At 41.2% G+C, this 20,322-nt stretch overlaps 2 protein-coding genes across 2 annotated transcripts; both read left to right on the top strand.

Annotated features, from left to right (window-relative positions):
- The first annotated feature begins 5,009 nt into the window (after positions 1–5,009).
- On the top strand, positions 5,010–7,114 carry LOC132120987 (uncharacterized). The gene is made up of 2 exons (XM_059530194.1): positions 5,010–6,012; positions 6,247–7,114. The coding sequence occupies exons 1-2, from the start codon at positions 5,365–5,367 to the stop codon at positions 6,820–6,822; spliced, it is 1,224 nt and encodes a 407-aa protein (XP_059386177.1). The 5' UTR covers positions 5,010–5,364; the 3' UTR covers positions 6,823–7,114.
- A 6,580-nt stretch (positions 7,115–13,694) lies between these two features.
- LOC132120986 (ABI gene family member 3-like) lies at positions 13,695–18,779 on the top strand. Its single transcript, XM_059530191.1, has 5 exons — positions 13,695–13,905; positions 15,201–15,368; positions 16,102–16,296; positions 17,728–17,801; positions 17,920–18,779. The coding sequence occupies exons 1-5, from the start codon at positions 13,774–13,776 to the stop codon at positions 18,617–18,619; spliced, it is 1,269 nt and encodes a 422-aa protein (XP_059386174.1). The 5' UTR covers positions 13,695–13,773; the 3' UTR covers positions 18,620–18,779.
- Positions 18,780–20,322: the final 1,543 nt, after the last annotated feature.

Raw genomic sequence — 20,322 nt, 5'->3', positions numbered from 1 at the left:
GAATATACCTTGGATACAGGTTGAAGAGTTGACCACAAAAGGCATGACACTTGACAGCTTTATATATTCAGCACCCCTTAAGGAACTAAAAAAGAAAACCGACAATCCATTTGTTAAAAATACCATTATGATATGGTATGAAGTTCATAAATTTCTTGGAGAGACCCCAGTGTTGTCTTGTTTTTCTCCAATTTGTGGTAATGAATATTTCAGCCCAGCTAAAAAGGACTTTGGTTTTAAATTATGGTTAAATAAGGGTATTATTAGATTGATGGATCTATATGAAGATAATATATTAATGTCATTTGACAATCTGGTGTCGAAGTTCGATATACCCCGCAAACATTTTTTTAAATACTTGCAGCTTAGAAGTTTTATTTTTTCGAAATTAAAAAATTCTGTACGACTCCCTTCATTATCCAAATTGGAAACTCTTTCTACACATGACTGTTTCAGTAAAGGGCGAATTACCCAGTTATACAATATACTGGCACAGAATTATAAAGAAAGTACTGAAAACAAAAGGCAAGCATGGATGCAAGATTTAAATAAAGACCTTTCATTGGATGAGTGGGGTACAATATGTTTGAAAGCGCAAACCCAAACTATAAACACTAGATTGAGACTCTTACGATATAATTGGATAATGAGAACTTATATCACTCCTGTGAGACTAAATAAATTTAACCCTAGTATTCCTGACTTATGTTTTAAATGTAAGAAGTTTCAGGGTACATTTTTTCTTTAAAATTAATATGAAGATTTCCAAATTAATATGAACTATTTTCAATTATATGGTGCTTTTTTTGCAGCACTCTTGAAAGGCTTCTCCTAAACAAAGGCTACATTGTTGCAGGATGGATTTCTTTTTTTCATTGAACTCTCCCAATAGCTCTTCATGCGGCGCAGTCTTCCTGTGGAACAGATTTCCACTTTCCTGGATAAAGCAGTAAAAACAACATGCACTAATGATATTAGTCATAGAGTTATTTTTCTGCCGGCATGGGAGCAGTTAACAGCCTGTAATGTTTCAGCCTTAATGTTTCAGCTTAATTGTAAATTAATTTGTGTACAGTATAGGTCTATAGCGAATATTCAGGTGGGAGGCTGATATGCACTTTATACAGCATAAAAGGGCTTTGCATGCATAATTATAGAAAATTACAGTGACTCTGTGGTACAAATGTGATGCAGGTAACTGTGATAAGTGATTATAACCACTTATCATTTTATCCCCAGCTGCACACATACTTTGCTCATTATGAGCAATCACAGGGGCAAAATATAATAGCTAATCTATTAGGCATCAGTTAATACAGGCAATAGCTGTTCCTATCAGAGACTGACGGGGCATTAAGAGCAATATAATAACCAAAAGTATCCGGTCGACAGTTCTCTGTCTTGTATCACAGGGGAAAAGTCAATTTACTGAGGAATCACCAGTTTTATGGCCATGAAACAGGTTACTGTTTAATAGCATGGTTACATTTGTAATATTTGGTTTCCTGGATGGATGTTAGATTCACTAGAACATTGTAAATTACTAGCTTTTATCAGGTGCAAGTGTATTTTAGTGCATTTTACAACCTGTGAAACAATGGAAATAGTGAATGTGACACTCATGCTTTTCTAGCTGTATTCTGGCCTCTTGTGGCCAGACCATGGCATTAATTATATTGTTTTATTTATTTTTTCTCTCCCTCTCTTTCTTTTAAAGTGATAGTTCAAGGGATGTTTTATTTTTTATAAATAAAAACCTTAAAGGCCGTGTTGCAAGGTTAATTTTTTAACGAATTTGTGCAATTTGCTTGTTGGTAATAAACATTTAAACTGTTATCCATTGTATTTTATGTTGTTAAAACGGAATATAATACGAAAAAATAGGTACTATCTTACAGCGGTCTCTTTTCCCCTACAATGCATTGCGTCACGTTGGAGAGAGAATTTACCAAAGAGAGCATTGAGAGTGACTAGAGAGAGACGAGTAGTAGACAAGAGTATTCAGATAGCATTCAGATAGCGCAGATTATAGATAAATAGATAAATACATAGATATATATAGATAGATAGACTACATATATAGATAGATAGACAGACAGATAGATAGAGAGATATCGACCAACAGCGACCCAAACGCACTCACTTCCCTACAGCACAAGCTTTTCAGCGCAGTTTCCATGGGACAGCACCCACACGTTACCGGTACTTATCTGAACTAACGTCATAATCACTGCCACTAGATATAAAGAAAACGTTGATTTTTTTTTTCACTCGGTGCTACTCAATGACAGCAAAAAAAAAAAAAAAAAAAATAATATATATATATATATATATATATATATATATATATATATATATATATATATGTGTGTGTGTGTGTGTGTGTGTGTGTGTGTCGTTATTGTGCACTGCTTCTCGTAGAGTAGCTCCAGTGCTCATTGCTGCAATGCTAAATGATAGCAACTCACCAGGGCACTTTGCCAACTCTCCACTCATTCTCCTCGGACCATGCATAGTGTCACGGAGACAAACCCCGTGATTCCCTCTGCTGGCCAGCAGAGAGCACCCTCACCTGAATATTGACACACACGCATCCATTCATTCACTTACACTGACGACACTACATTTCCCATAAGCCATAAGTCTTGATTTGCTGTGTCTGTCATTTCTGAGCGTTATTCCCCGTGTTTGATTTCCTGTTACCAATCCTGCTTGATATCCTCTACGTACCTTTGCTACCTACCTACCGACCCCTTGCTTGTTACTGGATTTTGATTCTCTGTTCTTCCCACGCTGTTGATATTGCTGGTTCTGACCATTGCCTGTACGACTACGAGCCTTTACAATAAAGCCTGCATTATGGATCCCATGTCGAGTTCTGGTTCATTACACATAGGCTTTGACGGACATCAGTTCTTGGCAATTCCTCATTTGCCCTCTCACGGCTGGCTCGATCGAAATTACACAGCTGCTGGCCATCATACATCTTGGCTCTTGCCACCTCTTACTCATCCCAGTCAGTCGCTATAACGTTAGTTCTGATGCTGTGTTCCAGGCAGGTTTTTGCGCTCATAATCACTATTTCATACCACTACTAACGACTTTGTACCATTGCAGGCAAGTTACGTCAAACTTTCTAAACGCAAGGAATTGTAACTAGATTATTTATTTTATTGCAACGTTACATTGACCAAAAATCGTTTTTTCAAAGTGTACCACTTGCATAAACACTGCATCCGTGGGGGCTGTCATCGTTGTTTCGCGTGCTGTGTGACCTCGGAACTCGGAGTACATCGATCTAGTATGAGACACGAGTTCACGGGTGGGAAGTCACGGGTTTGACTGCCGTTCCAGTGCACTTTCACCGGTTTAAGGTTGGAAAAACACGGGTTACGGGTTGCCTGGAACGCGGCATCATACTAGGCTGAGGCTACCTTTCCTCGACTTCTCCCCAACGTGACGTCATCACAGAGTTGCGTAAAAAAAAACGTTAATACCAAACACTTAAAAAATAGGTCTTTAAGACCATTTTTGAGACATTTTAAAAATGATATACATATTTTGAGTGATTTATGTACCCATTAATCGAAAGTGGTGGTTAACCTGCAACATGGCCTTTAAATTAAAAAAAAAAGATAATAATTCTGCCCTCATTTACTAAAGAATGTCTTTCCCATACAGTAAAAGCAAACAGTTACCAGGGAACGTCAAGCTCCAGAAAGAACACAAAAAGCATTGTAAAAGTTCCAAAACATTGCAAATAATATTCATTTTAGAGAGAATCAATCATTTAGATCCCAAGTCTTCAACCCTTTCATGCAGAGTTCAGCTCCAGCCCTAATCAAACACACCTGAACCAGCTAATCAAGGTCTTCAGGGTCACTTAAAAAGTCAGAGGCTAGGGGTCCATTCTTCATCCATCCATAACTCAGCTGGATTCACTGTCAGAAATAGGGGTACAGTAGGGGTCCATTTCTGTCCCCCAAGGTACAATCTACACTAATGTACCCCATAAGGCTTATTATTGGACCTCAAGGTACATATATGTTCCCAAGCATTAAAAGGTACATATATGTACAATTTCTTTGAAAGGTTAAGGTACAAGAGCCAGCCCTGATTGGCTGCTTGATTTTCATTTGAAAAGAACGTCCAGTTCGCTGTCTTTCTTTTGGCAGAGATGAAGTCATAGCATGGTTCTTACAGGGCTTTCAGTAAAATCAGCAGTGTAATATTTGCAGTGTTAAAAGTCATTAATTCCCAAAGAGTTTAATTAAAAATCTACAGTGTTAAATAGTAATCATGTTCAGTGTTGTTATATGGTGTAATTTCACTTTTACACTAAAAGTGCGGAATAAAAAAAACGCCGAATTGTCTGGACTCCGCCCCTCAGTAACAGCTGCCTCGCGAGGCGACGACCGAGAGGGTAAGTTGGATTGCTTTTCCCTTGATAAAAGTACACTGGAAAAACATTTTTGTTGATAATTTTACTCAAAATATGATTGGTGGTGAACACATTTAGAAATTACTAACTGCAACTCTGAGACTAGAGCACGTTTAAAAACTTCTATTCGCCACTGTCTTGCGTTGCTTGTTCTCAGCGCTGAATATCATGCCTGTCATTTCATATCTGCGTCAAGACACAAATGCGCTATCATCAAGTTTTTCTTAAGTCAATTAAAGTTACGTTTATTTAAGTATCGTGAAAGTACGCGCAGCCCGGCAAGTCACCTCTAGGAGAAAGAAGTACAGTCCGTGGCGACCGTTTGCAATTTATCCTGTCAGTTCATAAACCGGCACGGTTTGTTAAACCGAGGGAACAGTTTAAGAATTTGTGAGTACGGTTTATAAACTGATGGGACGGATTGTATGTTTTTCTCCTACATATGACGTGCCGGGCTGCGTATGAAAGTGAGTTAAAGGTAACATAGGTGAAACTGTAAATCTGTCAGTCTTTCAGTTCTCTTTCATCATCTCGTGTTCGAGATCCACCTATGGGAAGGGCATCCGTACCTGACCTCTGCAGAAGCATCCAATTGCACCAAGTCTGGCTAGACAGACAGAAGCGCACAGCAAATGCCAGGTAAGGCCCCGCCCCCTTACCTAGGGGTATAATAATGGTTGCAGCTCTGCTATTCTCCAGTTGACATTCGCTTCTCGCGATCTCTGCATTGACACAGTTCGGTTGGATTACGCTGCTCACCTTCGTGTCTTCAGGAGGACATATCGATTGATCAGCCTCCGCCAGACGTGACTGTCGTCTTCTCAGCCTCCTGCTGTGTTCTGCATTCAGGGCCGCCCGCACTCTCGTCGTTTCACCTGCTCCCACGGCTGCCCGCCACGGATTTTTCCGATTTCCTCTCCGGTATGTCGCTTTCCAAATCTACCGCTTCTCCGGGCAATAGCCTATCACGGGCCTGCCCGGCAGCGTGTGGAGCACTCATCGCTGCTAAGGACCTTCACCCGTTCTGCGTGGTTTGCTTGGGCCTTAAACACGCTCAAGAAGCCTTGGAGAACATGGAAAATTGCAGTCATTGCCTTAAGCTGCCCAAAAAGCTTTTACGACGCAGTCTTAAAGTTGCAGTGGCCCTGTGCGCCAAGCTCAGCTTTTCTGACTCAGATGGGGGACACGGTGACGACGACGCGCTACCGGGGGACTCCCAGGGCTACTCATCACTTGTTTGGGCTGACCAACCCAATCCCGCATTCTCCGAAGAGGACATCTTCGCGGGCAACCTCATGCTTACCGACGAACCGGCCGGTTCCGGCGATAAGGATGATGCAGCCCTTCTCGGGGTCTCAGAGGACGAGGAGGCCATCCTGCCCTCTGGCGTTCCCCAGGCTAGCGGCCACGCAGCTCTGCCTCAGTCCATCCTCCTGGAAGTTTGTGAGCGAGCGGCCGCTCGCCTCAACATTGAGTGGCCGGCTCCACAGAGCGCCACCGACCAGGAGAGGGATATTTACGACAGAAAAGTGTTGGAACCTCCTCCCGGTCCAAGGAAACAACTCTTCCCTGTCCTTCCAGCGTGCGCTAAGCATATGAGGCACAATTGGAGCGACCCGCTCGACTTCAAACACAGCCTTTCGGGCCTTGAAGTAAAGGATATGGCAGCTCATGGTATGGGTGACCCCCCCGCTATCGAGCCTTTTATCGCCAGGCACCTTAACCCCGCTCAGGGCGGGCTGCTCACTCCCCCTAAGCCGGTCTTGCCCAACAAGATGGACCGTTTTTCTGCCTCAGTTCACCAGGCCGCATACAAGTCCTCGGCCTTGGCTGTCAGGGCCCTGAACTTCTCATCTCTCCTCTCCGCTTACCAGGCAGAGATTTTGGACGAATTAGGGCAACAGCTAGAAAAGGGAACTCCTTCTCTACCCTTGTGGAAGGGGATCCTCACGGTGAACGACCTCGTCCTTCGTAACGCTTGGCAGGCCGTCCAAGCCTGCGGGCGCTCTATGGCGCTTTCTGTGGTGGGAGAGCACGTGCTCTGGCTTAACCTGTCAGGCCTTCCTGACAGTGAGAAGCGGCGCATCGCATTGATGCAACAACGGTGTGACGACAATAAAAAGAAGGAGGATGAGGCCTTCAAGTTATGTCTTCCTAGGAAGGCGGCCCCACGCCAGACACCCCCTGCGCGTTTGCCTAACACTCCTGCCATGGGACAACACTTCCACCAGGGCAAGGAAAGGCCCCGCAACAAACCCCCTCCACGGCAGAAAAACCCACTGCCTGCTAAGCACTGGGGAAAATCGACTCCCGCCGTGGCCGCGGCTGGAAGACCATCTAACCCTACCCCCATCGACTCTAAACGTAAGCGGCCTGCCTGATGTTCGATTGATGGGGGCATCGAGTCCGCGTTCACAGGCCACGAGCCCTTCGGACTCTCTCCCTGTCCCAGGACCCCGTTCAAAAGACGCAGGGTCTCCCGCAGATGGATCGGTTCCTCTCCGTTCAAGGCTGCCCAGCCCATGTGTTTAATGAACGTTGTGTGTTCCCCCCTCATGTTCAGGGGGTCTGTTGTGAGGAAAAGTGCAAAAGCAGTGTCACCACACCGCATACACTCTGTTCCCCTCACCCAACCAATAAAGGCTTCAGCCCCAGTGTTTCCCCAACACAAAACACACAGAAAAACAAAAAACACATTAAAACTAACGAATCAAATGAATTCGTTACGGAGAGAGGATCTCTCTCCGCAGAGAGAGTCCATCTCCCTGCGGAGAGAGGAAATCTGTCTGAACCCCTGAATGTTGCCCCTGGTGTGTCCACTAGATGGCGCCATTGCATCACAAATAAACCAGCTGGGCTTACACAGCTCCGCTGCGGCTCGGGTGGGAACACTCACGGGTCACGAATGGGCTTGGCAAACTGTTTCGGCTCCCGAGTGGGTGATGCGTACTATAATGCAGGGATACAAACTGCAGTTTGCAATGAAACCCCCGCATTTCAACGGCGTTCTCTCTTCACACATGGAATAGAACGCCTCACACATTCTGAAAGAGGAAATATCCTCCCTTCTAAGCAAAGGAGCGATTCAGGTTGTGCCCCCCAGTCTGATGAATCAGGGATTTTATTCTCGTTATTTCCTGGTCCCAAAAAAGGACGGCGCTCTCCGCCCTATTTTGGACCTTCGTGTGTTGAACAAACATTTGAGGAAATACAGTTTCAGAATGCTGACTCATGGCTCGCTAGCCCGTGCCATAAAACAGAATGACTGGTTCACATCGGTCGACCTGAAAGATGCTTTCTTCCATATAAGCATTTATCCGCCACACAGGAAGTTTCTTCGTTTCGCCTACCAAGGCACATGTTATGAATTCACAGTTCTGCCATTTGGGCTCAGTCTAAGCCCCCGGTGTTTCTGTCTGTGTGCGGAGGCGAGTTTAGCACTGTTACGGGCTGTCGGACACCACCCTTTACATAAAGGAGAGACACACCCAGATCAGCTCGTATCACAATTAGGGGTATGTTTATTTAACAGAATGGGTATCAAATGATAGGTTGGTTAACGATAAAGAGACAACCACGAAGGCGGAACGTTTTCTACTGCCGGGTGGACGACTAGACGACAATCTCTCAAAAGACAGGAAGCACGGCTGTGCATCGACTCTGTTCTCAGTCTCTGGGTGCGTGCTCAGGAGCGTAATGATGAGAAGCCTTTTATAGCACAGGTAGGCTTCGCACAGGTGTGGCTCGTCATCTGTAATTAAGACAAGGGGAAGGGATATTGCACTCATACATGTGTAGGAACAAACACCAGGGACGTAACAAGCACCCATGAGAATGTCAGGTCTGAGGATTCTGACATACATAGACGATTGGCTCATCATAGCCGAATCGAAAAAGAAAGTGTTGCAGGACACCTGCCGTGTGCTCACGCACATCACATCTCTCGGGTTTAGAGTGAATGTGAGCAAGAGCAATTTTACTCCCAGTCAGAATGTCATTTTCCTGGGTTTGGAGTTGAACCCAGTCTCCATGCGAGCGCGTCTTTCTCAAGGGCACGTTCTCTCTCAAGAGCGCGTTCTCTCTCTAATGAACTGTCTGTCGCAGTTCAGAGAGGGGGCGAAAGTACAATATCGCACATGCCTCAGGCTGCAGGGTCTTATGGCTTCATCTATCCAGGTTGTACCGCTGGGACTCCTGAGAATGAGAGCGTTCATGAAATGCGTTTTGTTACCACATTTCAGCCCGACGCGCAATCTTTGCCGCTCTGTAATAGTGACGCGCGCCTGCTCGGCAGCCTTGCGCCACTGGAAGAGCGCAGACTTTTACGCACAGGGAACCCCTCTGGGGACGGTTATGATGCGGAAAGTTGTGACGACAGATGCGTCCTTAACAGGCTGGGGCACCACCCAGGAGGGCAGAACGGTGAACGGTCTGTGGCCGAGCAGACTACGTTCAGCGCACATAAATTATTTAGAGCTTATGGCCGTATGGAAAGCTCTGAATCTACGGAGATTGGCGCTTTCACCCGCAGATAGTGGATATGTTATGGATGAGATTCGGACAGACAACCGTAGTTCTATTCGCCTCACGCGAAAACTACCATTGTCCTATGTTCTTCTCGCTAAAGGACGTGGAAGCACCCCTCGGGGTAGATGCACTGGCCCACCCGTGGCCCAGAGTGCTGCTTTATGCCTTTCCTCCCCTGTGCCTGATTATTCCTACACTGGCCAGGGTGAGAGAGCAGGGCCTGTCTTTCATTCTGATAGCACCCAGGTGGCCCAAAGCACCATGGCTGGCGGAGATAATCCCTCTGTTATATGCCGAGCCGTGGCGCCTCCCCCCCGGCACGGACCTATTGTCCCAAGCGAACGGGGAGATTTATCACCCGCACCCGGACAGAGTGGCTCTTTGGGCTTGGCCCATGAGAGGACGAACCTAAGCGCACTGGGGCTTTCGCCGCGTGTGATTGCTACTATACAGAATGCCAGGGCCGTTTCTACACGATTTTTGTATGGCAGTAAGTAGCAAATGTGCGAAGGGTGGTGTGATGGGCGTGGTCTCACATCTTATCAGTGCTCAGCTCCTGATATTTTTTGTTTCCTCCGAGACCTCTTGGAAAAAGGCAGGTCTTTTTCCACAGTTAAGGTCTACTTGGCTGCGATTTCGGCCTGTCATGTGGGCTTTGAGGGCTCAACAGTCGGGCAGCATCCTCTAATCCACAGATTTATGAAGGGTGCCCGTCGCTGCTTGCCAGTCATCAGGAGAACTGTTCCTGAGTGGGACCTCTCCATGGTGTTGGAGGCTCTGTCTCAATATCCTTTTGAACCTCTTGGAACCTCCACCTTTTTCCTCCCCGGAGGATGAGAGGCTAAATGCTCTGTGTCCCGTCCGTGCTTTACGGACATATATGAACAGGACCAGTGCTTTCCGGAAGAGCGACCAGCTATTTATTTCATGGGCACCCCCTCATGGAGGGAATTCTATTTCTAAGCAACGCCTCTCACATTGGCTTGTGAATGCTATAGCTTTGGCTTATGAATCAAAGGGAATGCAGCCACCAGGGGACATCAGAGCTCATTCCACGAGGGGCATTGCCACCTCTTGGGCTTTGTTTAGGGGAGTGTCGCTAAAGGACATCTGCTCCGCTGCCAGTTGGGCTTCTCCTCATACCTTTGTGCGTTATTACCGGCTGGATGTCACCAGTATCTTGGTAGCACATTCGGTTTTAGGGGTGGGGTCTTCTTAGCCCTTCCCTGCAACCCCACTGGAAGAGGTGAAGCAAGAGTGAATGGGCCGGCTGGCCATGCACATCCCTGTCACTAAGCATGTTTTTACATTCCTTTTCTGGGTGTATTTATATGCACATTGGTTATCATGTGTGTGATGCTAAAAAATTTTCATGTGCTGCATATGCACAGCAGTCACGATTGTGCATCAGTATTGCAGGTTCATGAGTATGGGACGTGTCAGCCACCGCCTCTCTGGGGCGACCGTCCTTCTCTGGCTTTCAAAACCTCACTGTGAGTGTATTGGGCAATCGGGGAGCTGTCCATGTCTCTCCCATAGGTGGATCTCGAACACGAGATGATGAAAGAGAACAATAGGTTACTGTCGTAACCCTGGTTCTCTGAAACCAGCTTAAGCCAGCTTTGCCCCGCTTGCCACATGAGAAGCGAATATACTTACTTGAGAATAGCAGCGCTGCAGCCATTATTATACCCCTAGGTAAGGAGGCGGGGTCTTACCTGGCATTGGCTGCGCGCTTCTGTCTGTCTAGCCAGACTTGGTGCAATTGGATGCTTCTGCAGAGGTCAGGTACGGATGCCCTTCCCATAGGTGGATCTCTCCACTCGATGTTTCAGAGAACCGGGGTTACGACAGTAACCTATTGTTTCCTTCGGTGTTCACTGGCAGAGCGGGCATGTATTTTATCAATTCATATGGCCTATTTTGGGTTAAATAATGTCCCAAATGCTTCCAGATATACAAGGTTACGTGTTAATGGAGAAATATTTTTGAATCTATCTATAGTTTCTTTTCACATTATAAATAATAAATAGATTAATTCTTAACAAGTAATGTAGTACACTGTTCATTTTAAGATGTCTTATTACTCATGTTACTCATTAAAATTATGTACAAATGTAATACTTGAATAAAAGTTGTAAAAATACAAATGTATTTAATAATCAGATAAAATAAATACTTAAATTGTTTCAGGCCTCCATGTGAATATTGCACAATGTTTCATTTAATTGACCCTAGAATGAAGGCTATATAAAAAATAAAAAAGGTTTATGATTTGACACCCATTTTATAGACAGTTCTCATCATACTCATTATTAAGGGTAATCACAATTGTTTCACCACATTTACTTATTTAAATACATGAAATAAGTGTTTTTTTTTATCCTTTTTCAATAGAATTGGCCCAGACTTCTGCAGTGTCAAGTGAAGGAAGCTCCTGTGAGTCTGATGAGTGTGAATGATGGAAGACCTTCAAGAAAGGAGCAGAATGCTGAAAATGACGCCAGAAGTGTGAGTCTGTCTCATTCATATGTTATTCTGTGTGCAGTAGAAATTTAAAACTCACAAATGAATATGAAAATGTAAAGTTTAACTGGGCAGGCACACAATTTTAGTTTATGTTCACACCTGGAATTTACTAATTACTAATTTAAGATATCAAACTGCAAAAAGATAAATGGTAAGTTGACCCAAAAATAGAAAAATTGTCATAATTTCTCACTCTCTGTGATTCCAAACCTGCAAGACTAGCATTCATTTTCCAAACACGAAGATATTTTGAATGAGATAATTTCCTTCCATCGACAGTCTACACAACTACCACTTTAATACTTCAAGAAGTTCATAAAGAGATCATAAAACTAATCCAAATGAATTGAGCGGTTTAGACCTAATTTTCTGAAGAGACTGAAGAGGAACATAAACACAAAATTTGGACTAAACCACATGATACATATAAATTACTTCTCTTTATGGATTAGATCTCTTTATAAAGTTTTAAAGTGGTAGTTAAGGGACAGAAATTGTATATTCTATTAAAATATCTTCAGTTGTGTTACAAAGATAACAAAGGCTGAGTAAACTGATGAAATGTTCATTTTTAACGAACCCTGTAATAAAAGTATATGGCCATATGTGTTACCCAAGATGTGTGCTAATGCCAGGTTGTGAACAGAGCCACTGTGTGACTACACAGTCAACTTAGCAGAATGGTTCCTGAGAGAGATGTTGTCATTAATAGTTGTTTTGTTGTTGTCATTGTTTTTTTCTTTCTTTTCAAGAAGCCAAGTTCCTGGCTTCTCCCAAGACCTTCAAGGACCCAATTGACCTCTGAGTCAGCTGTAAAGGAGGAAGAAACCAATTGTCTATGGTTAGACTATATTTCAGAATAAGAATATCTATATTTTGCTGTATTTTGCTGTAAACGTAGTCTGTGTTCATGCATTTATTTTATTTTTTTGCTGATTATGTCATATCTGTTATCTAGAATGGACAGCGTTATTGCATATATTGGTCTCCTTCTTCATTTGATTCCCACATCATCACAAGACTGCAAGGGACCTGGAAAAATGTCATCCTGTCACGCTGAAAAACATCTTCAAAAAGGTACATTTGGACATTTCTGTCACTACCTATTGTCTGCCTCAAAATATTGCCAGATGGGTGGTATATGAAAAACACATTTAATATAAATAAAATCAGTTGAAGAGCTGCCCTTGACTGTTACTTTTGTCTTTTATCTGCAGGAACTAACAAGAACAGCTTGATTGCTGAGAAGAGACCACACAGCTGTACCTGCTCGCTGATGGGACAACGAGGAACATCATTCATGGATGCTTCACAACTCAGATCTACACGCCATATTTGTTTATGTCTAGGTAAATTTGATGATGTTGTGTTTTATTAACTATTTTATGATTCTGTGCAACACTTAATGAATGTAACTAATTAACCTCTACACATCTGGTATATGCTTTAAAGTTGCCAGTTTGCCCATTTGTTCAATAAATGTTGAAATTTATACATCTGTCTGAAGACTCTTGATTTTATGTCTAATCTTGTACTTTAACTTTATTTTTAACATAATAATTAAATTTTTTTTGTTGTTTGCACTGAAAAGAGGACTTAATTAATTACACTTAAAACAACCCCATGGTTGTTAAATAGACTTACTCAGTAGATGATCATTTATATGTCACAGTTAGACATTGTTTAAAATGAAATGTGAAAATGAAAATGTCATATCAAGGATTGTACCCTGTCAAAGCCAATTTTGTACCCTTTTTGAAGGGTCCGTTTTTGTACCGTTAAATAAAGGTACAAAATTGCCACCACAGGTACAAAAATTGTCTCTTAAGGTACAAATCACAAGGGTACAAATTTGTACCCATATGCCAAGGGTACAAAAACTGTACCCTTGAGGGTACAGTCCCAGTGACAAGCCATTGTACCCCTAAAGATACAATTATGTACTTTCTTTTCTGAGAGTGTTTGATGGATGGATGGATGGATGGATGGATGGATGGATGGACGGACGGACGGACAGACAGACAGATTAGATAGATAGATAGATAGATAGATAGATAGACAGACAGACAGACAGACAGACAGACAGACAGACAGACAGATGGATAGACAGACTAAATATTCCTGAGAAATGCTTTACAAACACACCCACTCTACCAACATGTTTGTGCCTGTCATCTTCACGGCAGTCACTCTCTAGTCCACCTTAGCTTAGTCTTACCAGAGTCAGAGGATCTTTAACCAGCAGCATTCAGCAACTTATACTGCAGACCCGCACCATGAGAGACAACAACTGTAAAGAACGCATAGACAAAATCATGCAAGAGGCTCCAGCTGCAAGAAAAGCACTTCTAGACAACCACAGCAATCTGCACAAGGTGGCTGATTACTGCCAGAACAAAAACCTCAATGTGAGCCGTTTTTCTATTTTTACCCTATATATTGAATTTGCAGTAATACGGTTTGATTCTAATAAATAGAGTATTTTAGAGATCTTGATGAATATTATGTGATCTATACTGTATGTCTAGATTAGTCCTGAACATATATAATATGTACTGATTTGAAAAAAAAAATTACAAAGTACTACATTTTAAGCAATCTAGTAGTGTAGTGATGACATGCTTTTAAAAATAATTTTAACTGGATTTAATAACTGTATTTTATCGCATTTGCTAAACTTATATATATATCTCATTAAAATTTGAATTCATTTTACAGCTCCATATACATTATGTACTGTATGATTGCTGGAAACACCTTTCATTAGGCTGCACTCTTTTTTTGTCAGCTTTGTGCTGTCTGTACTGACATGCTTAGACAAGGCTGTGGTATGTATTCCAAAGGCTCTATGAAAACCTTTCTTAACATGTTTATCTTGGAATCCATCTCTGTATCCTGGAGGACTGTTATACTAACTGAATGCAGCACATTCGCCGCATGTTAGTTTCATATCCCTATAAATCTGTAGGTCTTTATTATAATGATAATATTCAGTAGTATATTCAGCATTATATTTACTATCATTTAAAAGTTAGGGTTTTACAGACATTAATACTTTCACTTATGTGACAGTAAAACATTTATGTTACAAAATATTTCTATGACACATAAATGCAACAAAATTCATCAAAAAATCCTAAAATGTATCACTGTATCCACAAAAATATTAAAGAGCACAACTGTTTTTAACAGCAATAAAAATGGTTCTTGAGCAACACATCAGTATATGATTTCTGAAGGACCATATGACTAAAGACTTGAGTAATGGCTGCTTTGTCATCATAGGAATAAATCACATCAATATATTCAAATAGAAAACGGTTATAAAAATATTTCACAATATTACTGTTTATACTGTATTTAAAAAATAAATAAATGCAGCCTTGTTGAGCAGAAGAGACTTTTATTTAAAAGGATTAGAAAATCTTGCTGACCCCAAACTTTTGAATGGTATAATGTGAATTATATTTATTTAGACGTGTATTGCTACTTTATATCGCCATATTCTGTCTGCAAAGGTAGTGTTTTTCACACACAACACATTTGTCTGTAATGATCAAACTGCTGACTTGATTGAACGGTTCAGATACTTTCAAATTACAAGTCCAGAGTTATTTCAGTCTATTGGTATTCATTAAAAAAAAAAAACTTTTATAAAAGAGTTTGAATATTGAAAATGAGTATTTTTTTTTTTTTACTTTAGGTGCAGGACTCTGGAAGTGTCATTGAAGAGTCTAAAGCTCTCACCACACAGGCTCTGGCCAGTGTCACATACCAGATAACCTCTCTGGCCACATCTATGCTGAAGCTCTTAGATGCTCAAATGGTTCAGCTAAAGCAGGTGGAGTTCTCCGTCAACTTGCTGACTCTGGTGAGCTCCACTTATCAATTAGCGGAAAGCACTAGACTCTTTTGAAACACAATACTGGTCATTACTGATAGCAATTCAGGAAAGTGCTGGAAATATTAAATAATGGTTGATGCTCTTGAATAAAGGACTAAATCACTCAAAAATGAACATTTGCTCACCCTCGGGCCATCCAAGATGTAGATGAGTTTGTTTCTTCAAGATTTTGAGAAATTTAGCATTACATCGCTTGCTCACCAATGCAGTGAATGGGTGCCATCAGAATGCGAGTCCCAACAGCTGATAAAAACATCACAGTAATCCATATCACTCCAGTCCATCAATTAATGTCTCCGGGTTTATAATAAACATACATCACTAAGACCTTTTTACCTTCAAACCTTTGTTTTCTGCTAAAATATGAGCCCTCTATCCATAATATTATTTTCTCCAGTAAAAAAAAGTCTTGTCTGAATCGGGAGAGAAATATAAACGGATCAAGCACTGTTTACAAGCAAAAACAAGTCTAAAACCGTTTTAAACAAATATGTTAGTGATCTCGAAATGAGGGGAAGATTGTATTTTGGCCAGAAATAATAGTTTATAGTCACATAAAACATCTTATTGGTGGATTTGTTTCTTTTAAACACAACATTTTCAGAACATTTTTTGGTAAACTACTTCTTTAATAGGCATATACTCTTGGCAAACTTGTAAATGGGTGAGATAACCTCCTAATGTCACTATTCACATTCAGACAGTTGGCATGTACAAGGAGAAAATATCCCGGAAAGAGATTGGAGTGCTGACCAAACAGTCAAAAGTTGCCTGGACTCAGAAGATGGTTCTCCCAGCAAGTGGCCTGGAGCCGATTCGTGCGTATAGACGGGTTCCCATATCCTACACCCGCTTAGACAAACTGGGCCACGGTCACTGGGAAGGCAGAAAAACTGTGAGCAAATATATCTCCAAATATAGAATACTTTTTACTTATACTGCTGTTCTTTTTCACTTGTTGTGGTTAAATTAAAAGAAAATTAGACAGGTTTTATAAATAATATGCGATAATAGAAATGCATAGCATTCTGTATTTTATATACTATTATATTGTTTATTATATATTATATACAACCATTCAAAAGTTTGTGATCAAAGATTTTTTTTTTTTTAATGTATTAATTTAATGACTGAATGAAAGAAATTAGTATTTTTATTCAGCAAAGATGCATTCAACTGAACAAAAGAGAGTTTTACATGGTTACACAACTGATCTAAAATAAATACTGTTCTTTTGGACTTTCTATTCATCAAAGAGTCCTGAAAAAAAATGTAACATGGATTCTACAAAAAATTATTAAGCAGCTGTTTTCAACATTGATAATAAGAAATGTTTCTTGAGCATCAAATCAGCATATTAGATTGATTTCTGAAGGATCATGTGACACTGAAAATGATGCTGAAATGCTGAAATGATTCAGCTTTTATCACAGGAATAAATTGCATTTTAAAAGATATTACATATATTACATAGAATTGTTATAATATTTCACAATATTACTGTTTTTACAATATATCTTGATCAAATTAATCCAGCCTTGCTGTGCTTAAGACTTATTGATAAATATTACAGATACTGATCCCAAATATTTTAAATTAAATAGTATTAACTGATATAAAAATATTTTAAATAATACATGTAATTTGAAATTATACGTATGCTCTAATAAGAAGTGTATTTTTTTTATAATGTGATATACTTGCAGCTTTTTATGCTCACAGACCAGAATACCAGAGATAACATTATTACAATAGGCTACATCAGAGGTTCCCAATTCCAGTCCATGTTCTAAAGTGACGTAAACCCCTGCTCAGGGAGTAGGGATCATATCGATCGGAACACAGTTCATTCACGTAGCTCGAGTTGGTCATCTCAATCGGGTGTGTTAACTAAGCAAGGCATCTAAAATATGTGCGCGAGCACTGGAATTGGGAACCAATGTCTGCACAGCGTGCGTGAATGCGCTAATGATGTATTCTGTCTGCGCGAACAGGGTGCGCAGAGGTATGCAGATACATGCGCTGACAGACAGGTAGGGAAGCTATTTAAAATGCTCAAACTGAGCATTTTGATTGGACGTGCATTTCTTGGTCATACGCCTTCCACAGAATATATACATACAGATAAATACATTTAAACCACTTAACTTAATGACTGCTATCAGGATGTGAGGAGACTTTCAACCAGTAAAACAAAAAATGTTTCTGAAGACAATCACCTATTGCACCTTTAACTGATTTAAATGATTTGCACAATATTTTCGGCCAAAACCAAAAAGTTTAATTTTGATTATTTATTTCCATTTATTATGTTGTGACACTAAAGGAAGAGCCAAAAACAGACAATGAGGAGTCTGTGTCGGTACAACCTGGCACACAGGAGCCCAGCACCTTCAACTGGTTTGTAATAAAAAGGCTTTTGCTACCTACTGTATATTCAAATAGCTTTAGGTAAAAAAAAATTTTTTATTTTTTTATTTTTGATTTATTAACTCAATTGTCGTTGCTGTGGTTTCAGGTCTTTTTTGGGTATAGCAGTTCCTCCTCCATCAGTGCCTGGTTGTGTGGGTTCTAGCGTCTCAGCTCCTCCTGATCTCTCTCCAGCTTCACCGCCTCCTTCACTCACGTCTGACCGTTCCCCTTCTCTACCTGCCTATCCCGACCTGTCCATGGTGCCTCCTCCACCTCTCCCAGATGATGAGATGGGAGATGTTCCTCATCCACCGAGTTCTGTGTATGGAGGTTCTTGGGTTCCCACTCCACCTCCTCCACCTGGCCAAAATACCTCATTGACTTCAGCAATCTCTCCACCTCCTCCTCCACCTTTCACAGATGATGAGATGGGAGATGTTCCACCTCCCTCTCCTCCTCCACCGAGTTCTGTGTATGGAGGTTCTTGGGTTCCCCCTCCACCTCCTCCACCTGGCCAAAATACCTCATTAACTTCAGCAAACTCTCCACCTCCTCCTCCACCTTTCACAGATGATGAGATGGGAGATGTTCCACCTCCCTCTCCTCCTCCACCGAGTTCTGTGTATGGAGGTTCTTGGGTTCCCACTCCACCTCCTCCGCCTGGCCAAAATACCTCATTAACTTCAGCAAAAAGCTCTGCCTGCAGTGGGTCTCCACAAAATGCCTCCATAGTGCCACCGCCACCTCCTCCTAATACTGGAGGTAAATTTATTCCACCACCTCCTCCTCCACCTCCCCCATTTTGAATGTTCATATTCATTGTTATTTTTATGGAAAAGACTATATGATTTTTGATGAAATTATATATATTTTTAATGCTTTTTCATTAAATAATATGAATTTCTTTCTTATTAATGTTTATGGTATGAAACATTAATGACAATAATGTTTTGTATAAAGCATAATAAAGTATGTAATATCAGACATGTTTTATATTTTTTTATGATGTACTCATAATTGAAGGAAGACATTTGCATGCTTTATTGCGCGGTTAAAATTCAAATAGTTATTCTTTAATGATTGATACTTTATTTTTTTAAAGCTGTCATTGTCAATTTAACATTTATGGAAGCGAAACAAAACAGGTACTGCACTGCAGATGGCAGCATCGAGTTCTTACCTACTTGAGTGTATTCGGTGTTCAGTAATATTCACGTAATCACAATCATTGTGATGGAAGTTATGACATCTATCATAGTTTTTCCGTGTGCTATATTAGCCATAGCACTAAATACGAGGAGTTCACTCATACATATTGTATAGTTTGTCTGACATTGCATAACGTGAGATCTATGCTGTATCTCAAACCAAGTGAGCTGCCCTCCTAAACATTATTTTTGGGAATCATATTCACACGCAGATCTCCCTCTAGGGCAGGGGTCATAAACTATATTTGTCAAAGGGCCAGAATTTTTCTCTGCACACACTGTAAGGGCCAGCATTATGACTGGGGCCCGGGATCTTGTGCAGCGCCCCTGCCTGTGTGCCTCATTTGCTTTTTTTTTCGCTAGATTTAAAAATAAATAAATATGGAACGGACCCGAATATTCATTCGGTGGGTTGGTATTCGATTTGACATTCGAATAATCGTTTTTCTTTCTTTTTTTTCTTTTTTTTTTTTTGCACACCTGGGATCCCCCGCGAAACGGTTCTCATTCCACCCTGAATAAGGCCGGCGACACAATAGCTGCGTGAGTGTCTCAGCTGCGTGGCGTGTCCATTTTTATTTTGGCTCCCATATTTAACAGGTTGGAGTTTGCACAATGAGACACGCGTCTCAGGCGAGATCGAGCCACGCGGAAAACACGTGCATGCTATAAATAGAACCGACGCTGTTCTTAATTTCGTTTTTCTTTATTTAAATTTCGTTTTTCTTTATTTAAATTTCTTTTTTTCTTTATTTAAATTTCGTCTTTTCTTTATTTAAATTTCGTTTTTCTTTATTTAAATTTCGTTTTTCTTTATTTAAATCTACCCGTACTGTGCCAATTTGTTAGTCAGAAAAATATTAGACTAGGCCTACCTTAAAAGAATTGCTTAATTTAACAGACCTGTGTGTGTGCGTTTTATATCACTAGTGCAGTGTCCGTTCTTGGAGCAAGCCCTGCACGCGTGAGGTGCGCCGCTTCCCGCTCGTGCTGTTCTGACTGTAGTTTACTAAAAGTTTATTAATTCTGAATGTGTCGTGTCCTGCGTGTCCATCTATATTGCACCAAATGCGACACTGCACTCCCTTGTGAAGTCGATTGGATGAACGGTTCTCGAAATAATAAAAATGCAAACGGAAATACAGACACAGATTCCTGCCTTTATTAGAGAGAAAAACCTCTCTCCGATGCTTCGAATAGTCAATGTTCATTACTACCGAAGCTTCGAAGCTCAAAAAATGGTATTCGGACCAGCCCTAAACTTTTTCCTCTTACAAGGCTATTCCTGAATTCAGTATTAT

The sequence above is a fragment of the Carassius carassius genome, chromosome 39, assembly GCF_963082965.1.
Source record: "Carassius carassius chromosome 39, fCarCar2.1, whole genome shotgun sequence".
NCBI classification, from domain to species: Eukaryota; Metazoa; Chordata; class Actinopteri; order Cypriniformes; family Cyprinidae; genus Carassius; species Carassius carassius.
This window is presented reverse-complemented; position numbering and strand designations above follow the sequence as displayed.

Excerpts from the sequence above, each read along its gene's own strand:
- LOC132120986 (XM_059530191.1), top strand. The coding sequence starts at position 13,774 with ATGAGAGACAACAACTGTAAAGAACGCATAGACAAAATCATGCAAGAG. Across the intron at positions 15,369-16,101 it reads CCGTCAACTTGCTGACTCTG|ACAGTTGGCATGTACAAGGA; the intron begins GTGAGCTCCACT and ends ATTCACATTCAG. Across the intron at positions 17,802-17,919 it reads GAGCCCAGCACCTTCAACTG|GTCTTTTTTGGGTATAGCAG; the intron begins GTTTGTAATAAA and ends CTGTGGTTTCAG.
- LOC132120987 (XM_059530194.1), top strand. The coding sequence starts at position 5,365 with ATGTCGCTTTCCAAATCTACCGCTTCTCCGGGCAATAGCCTATCACGG. Across the intron at positions 6,013-6,246 it reads CAAGGAAACAACTCTTCCCT|GCCGCATACAAGTCCTCGGC; the intron begins GTCCTTCCAGCG and ends TCAGTTCACCAG.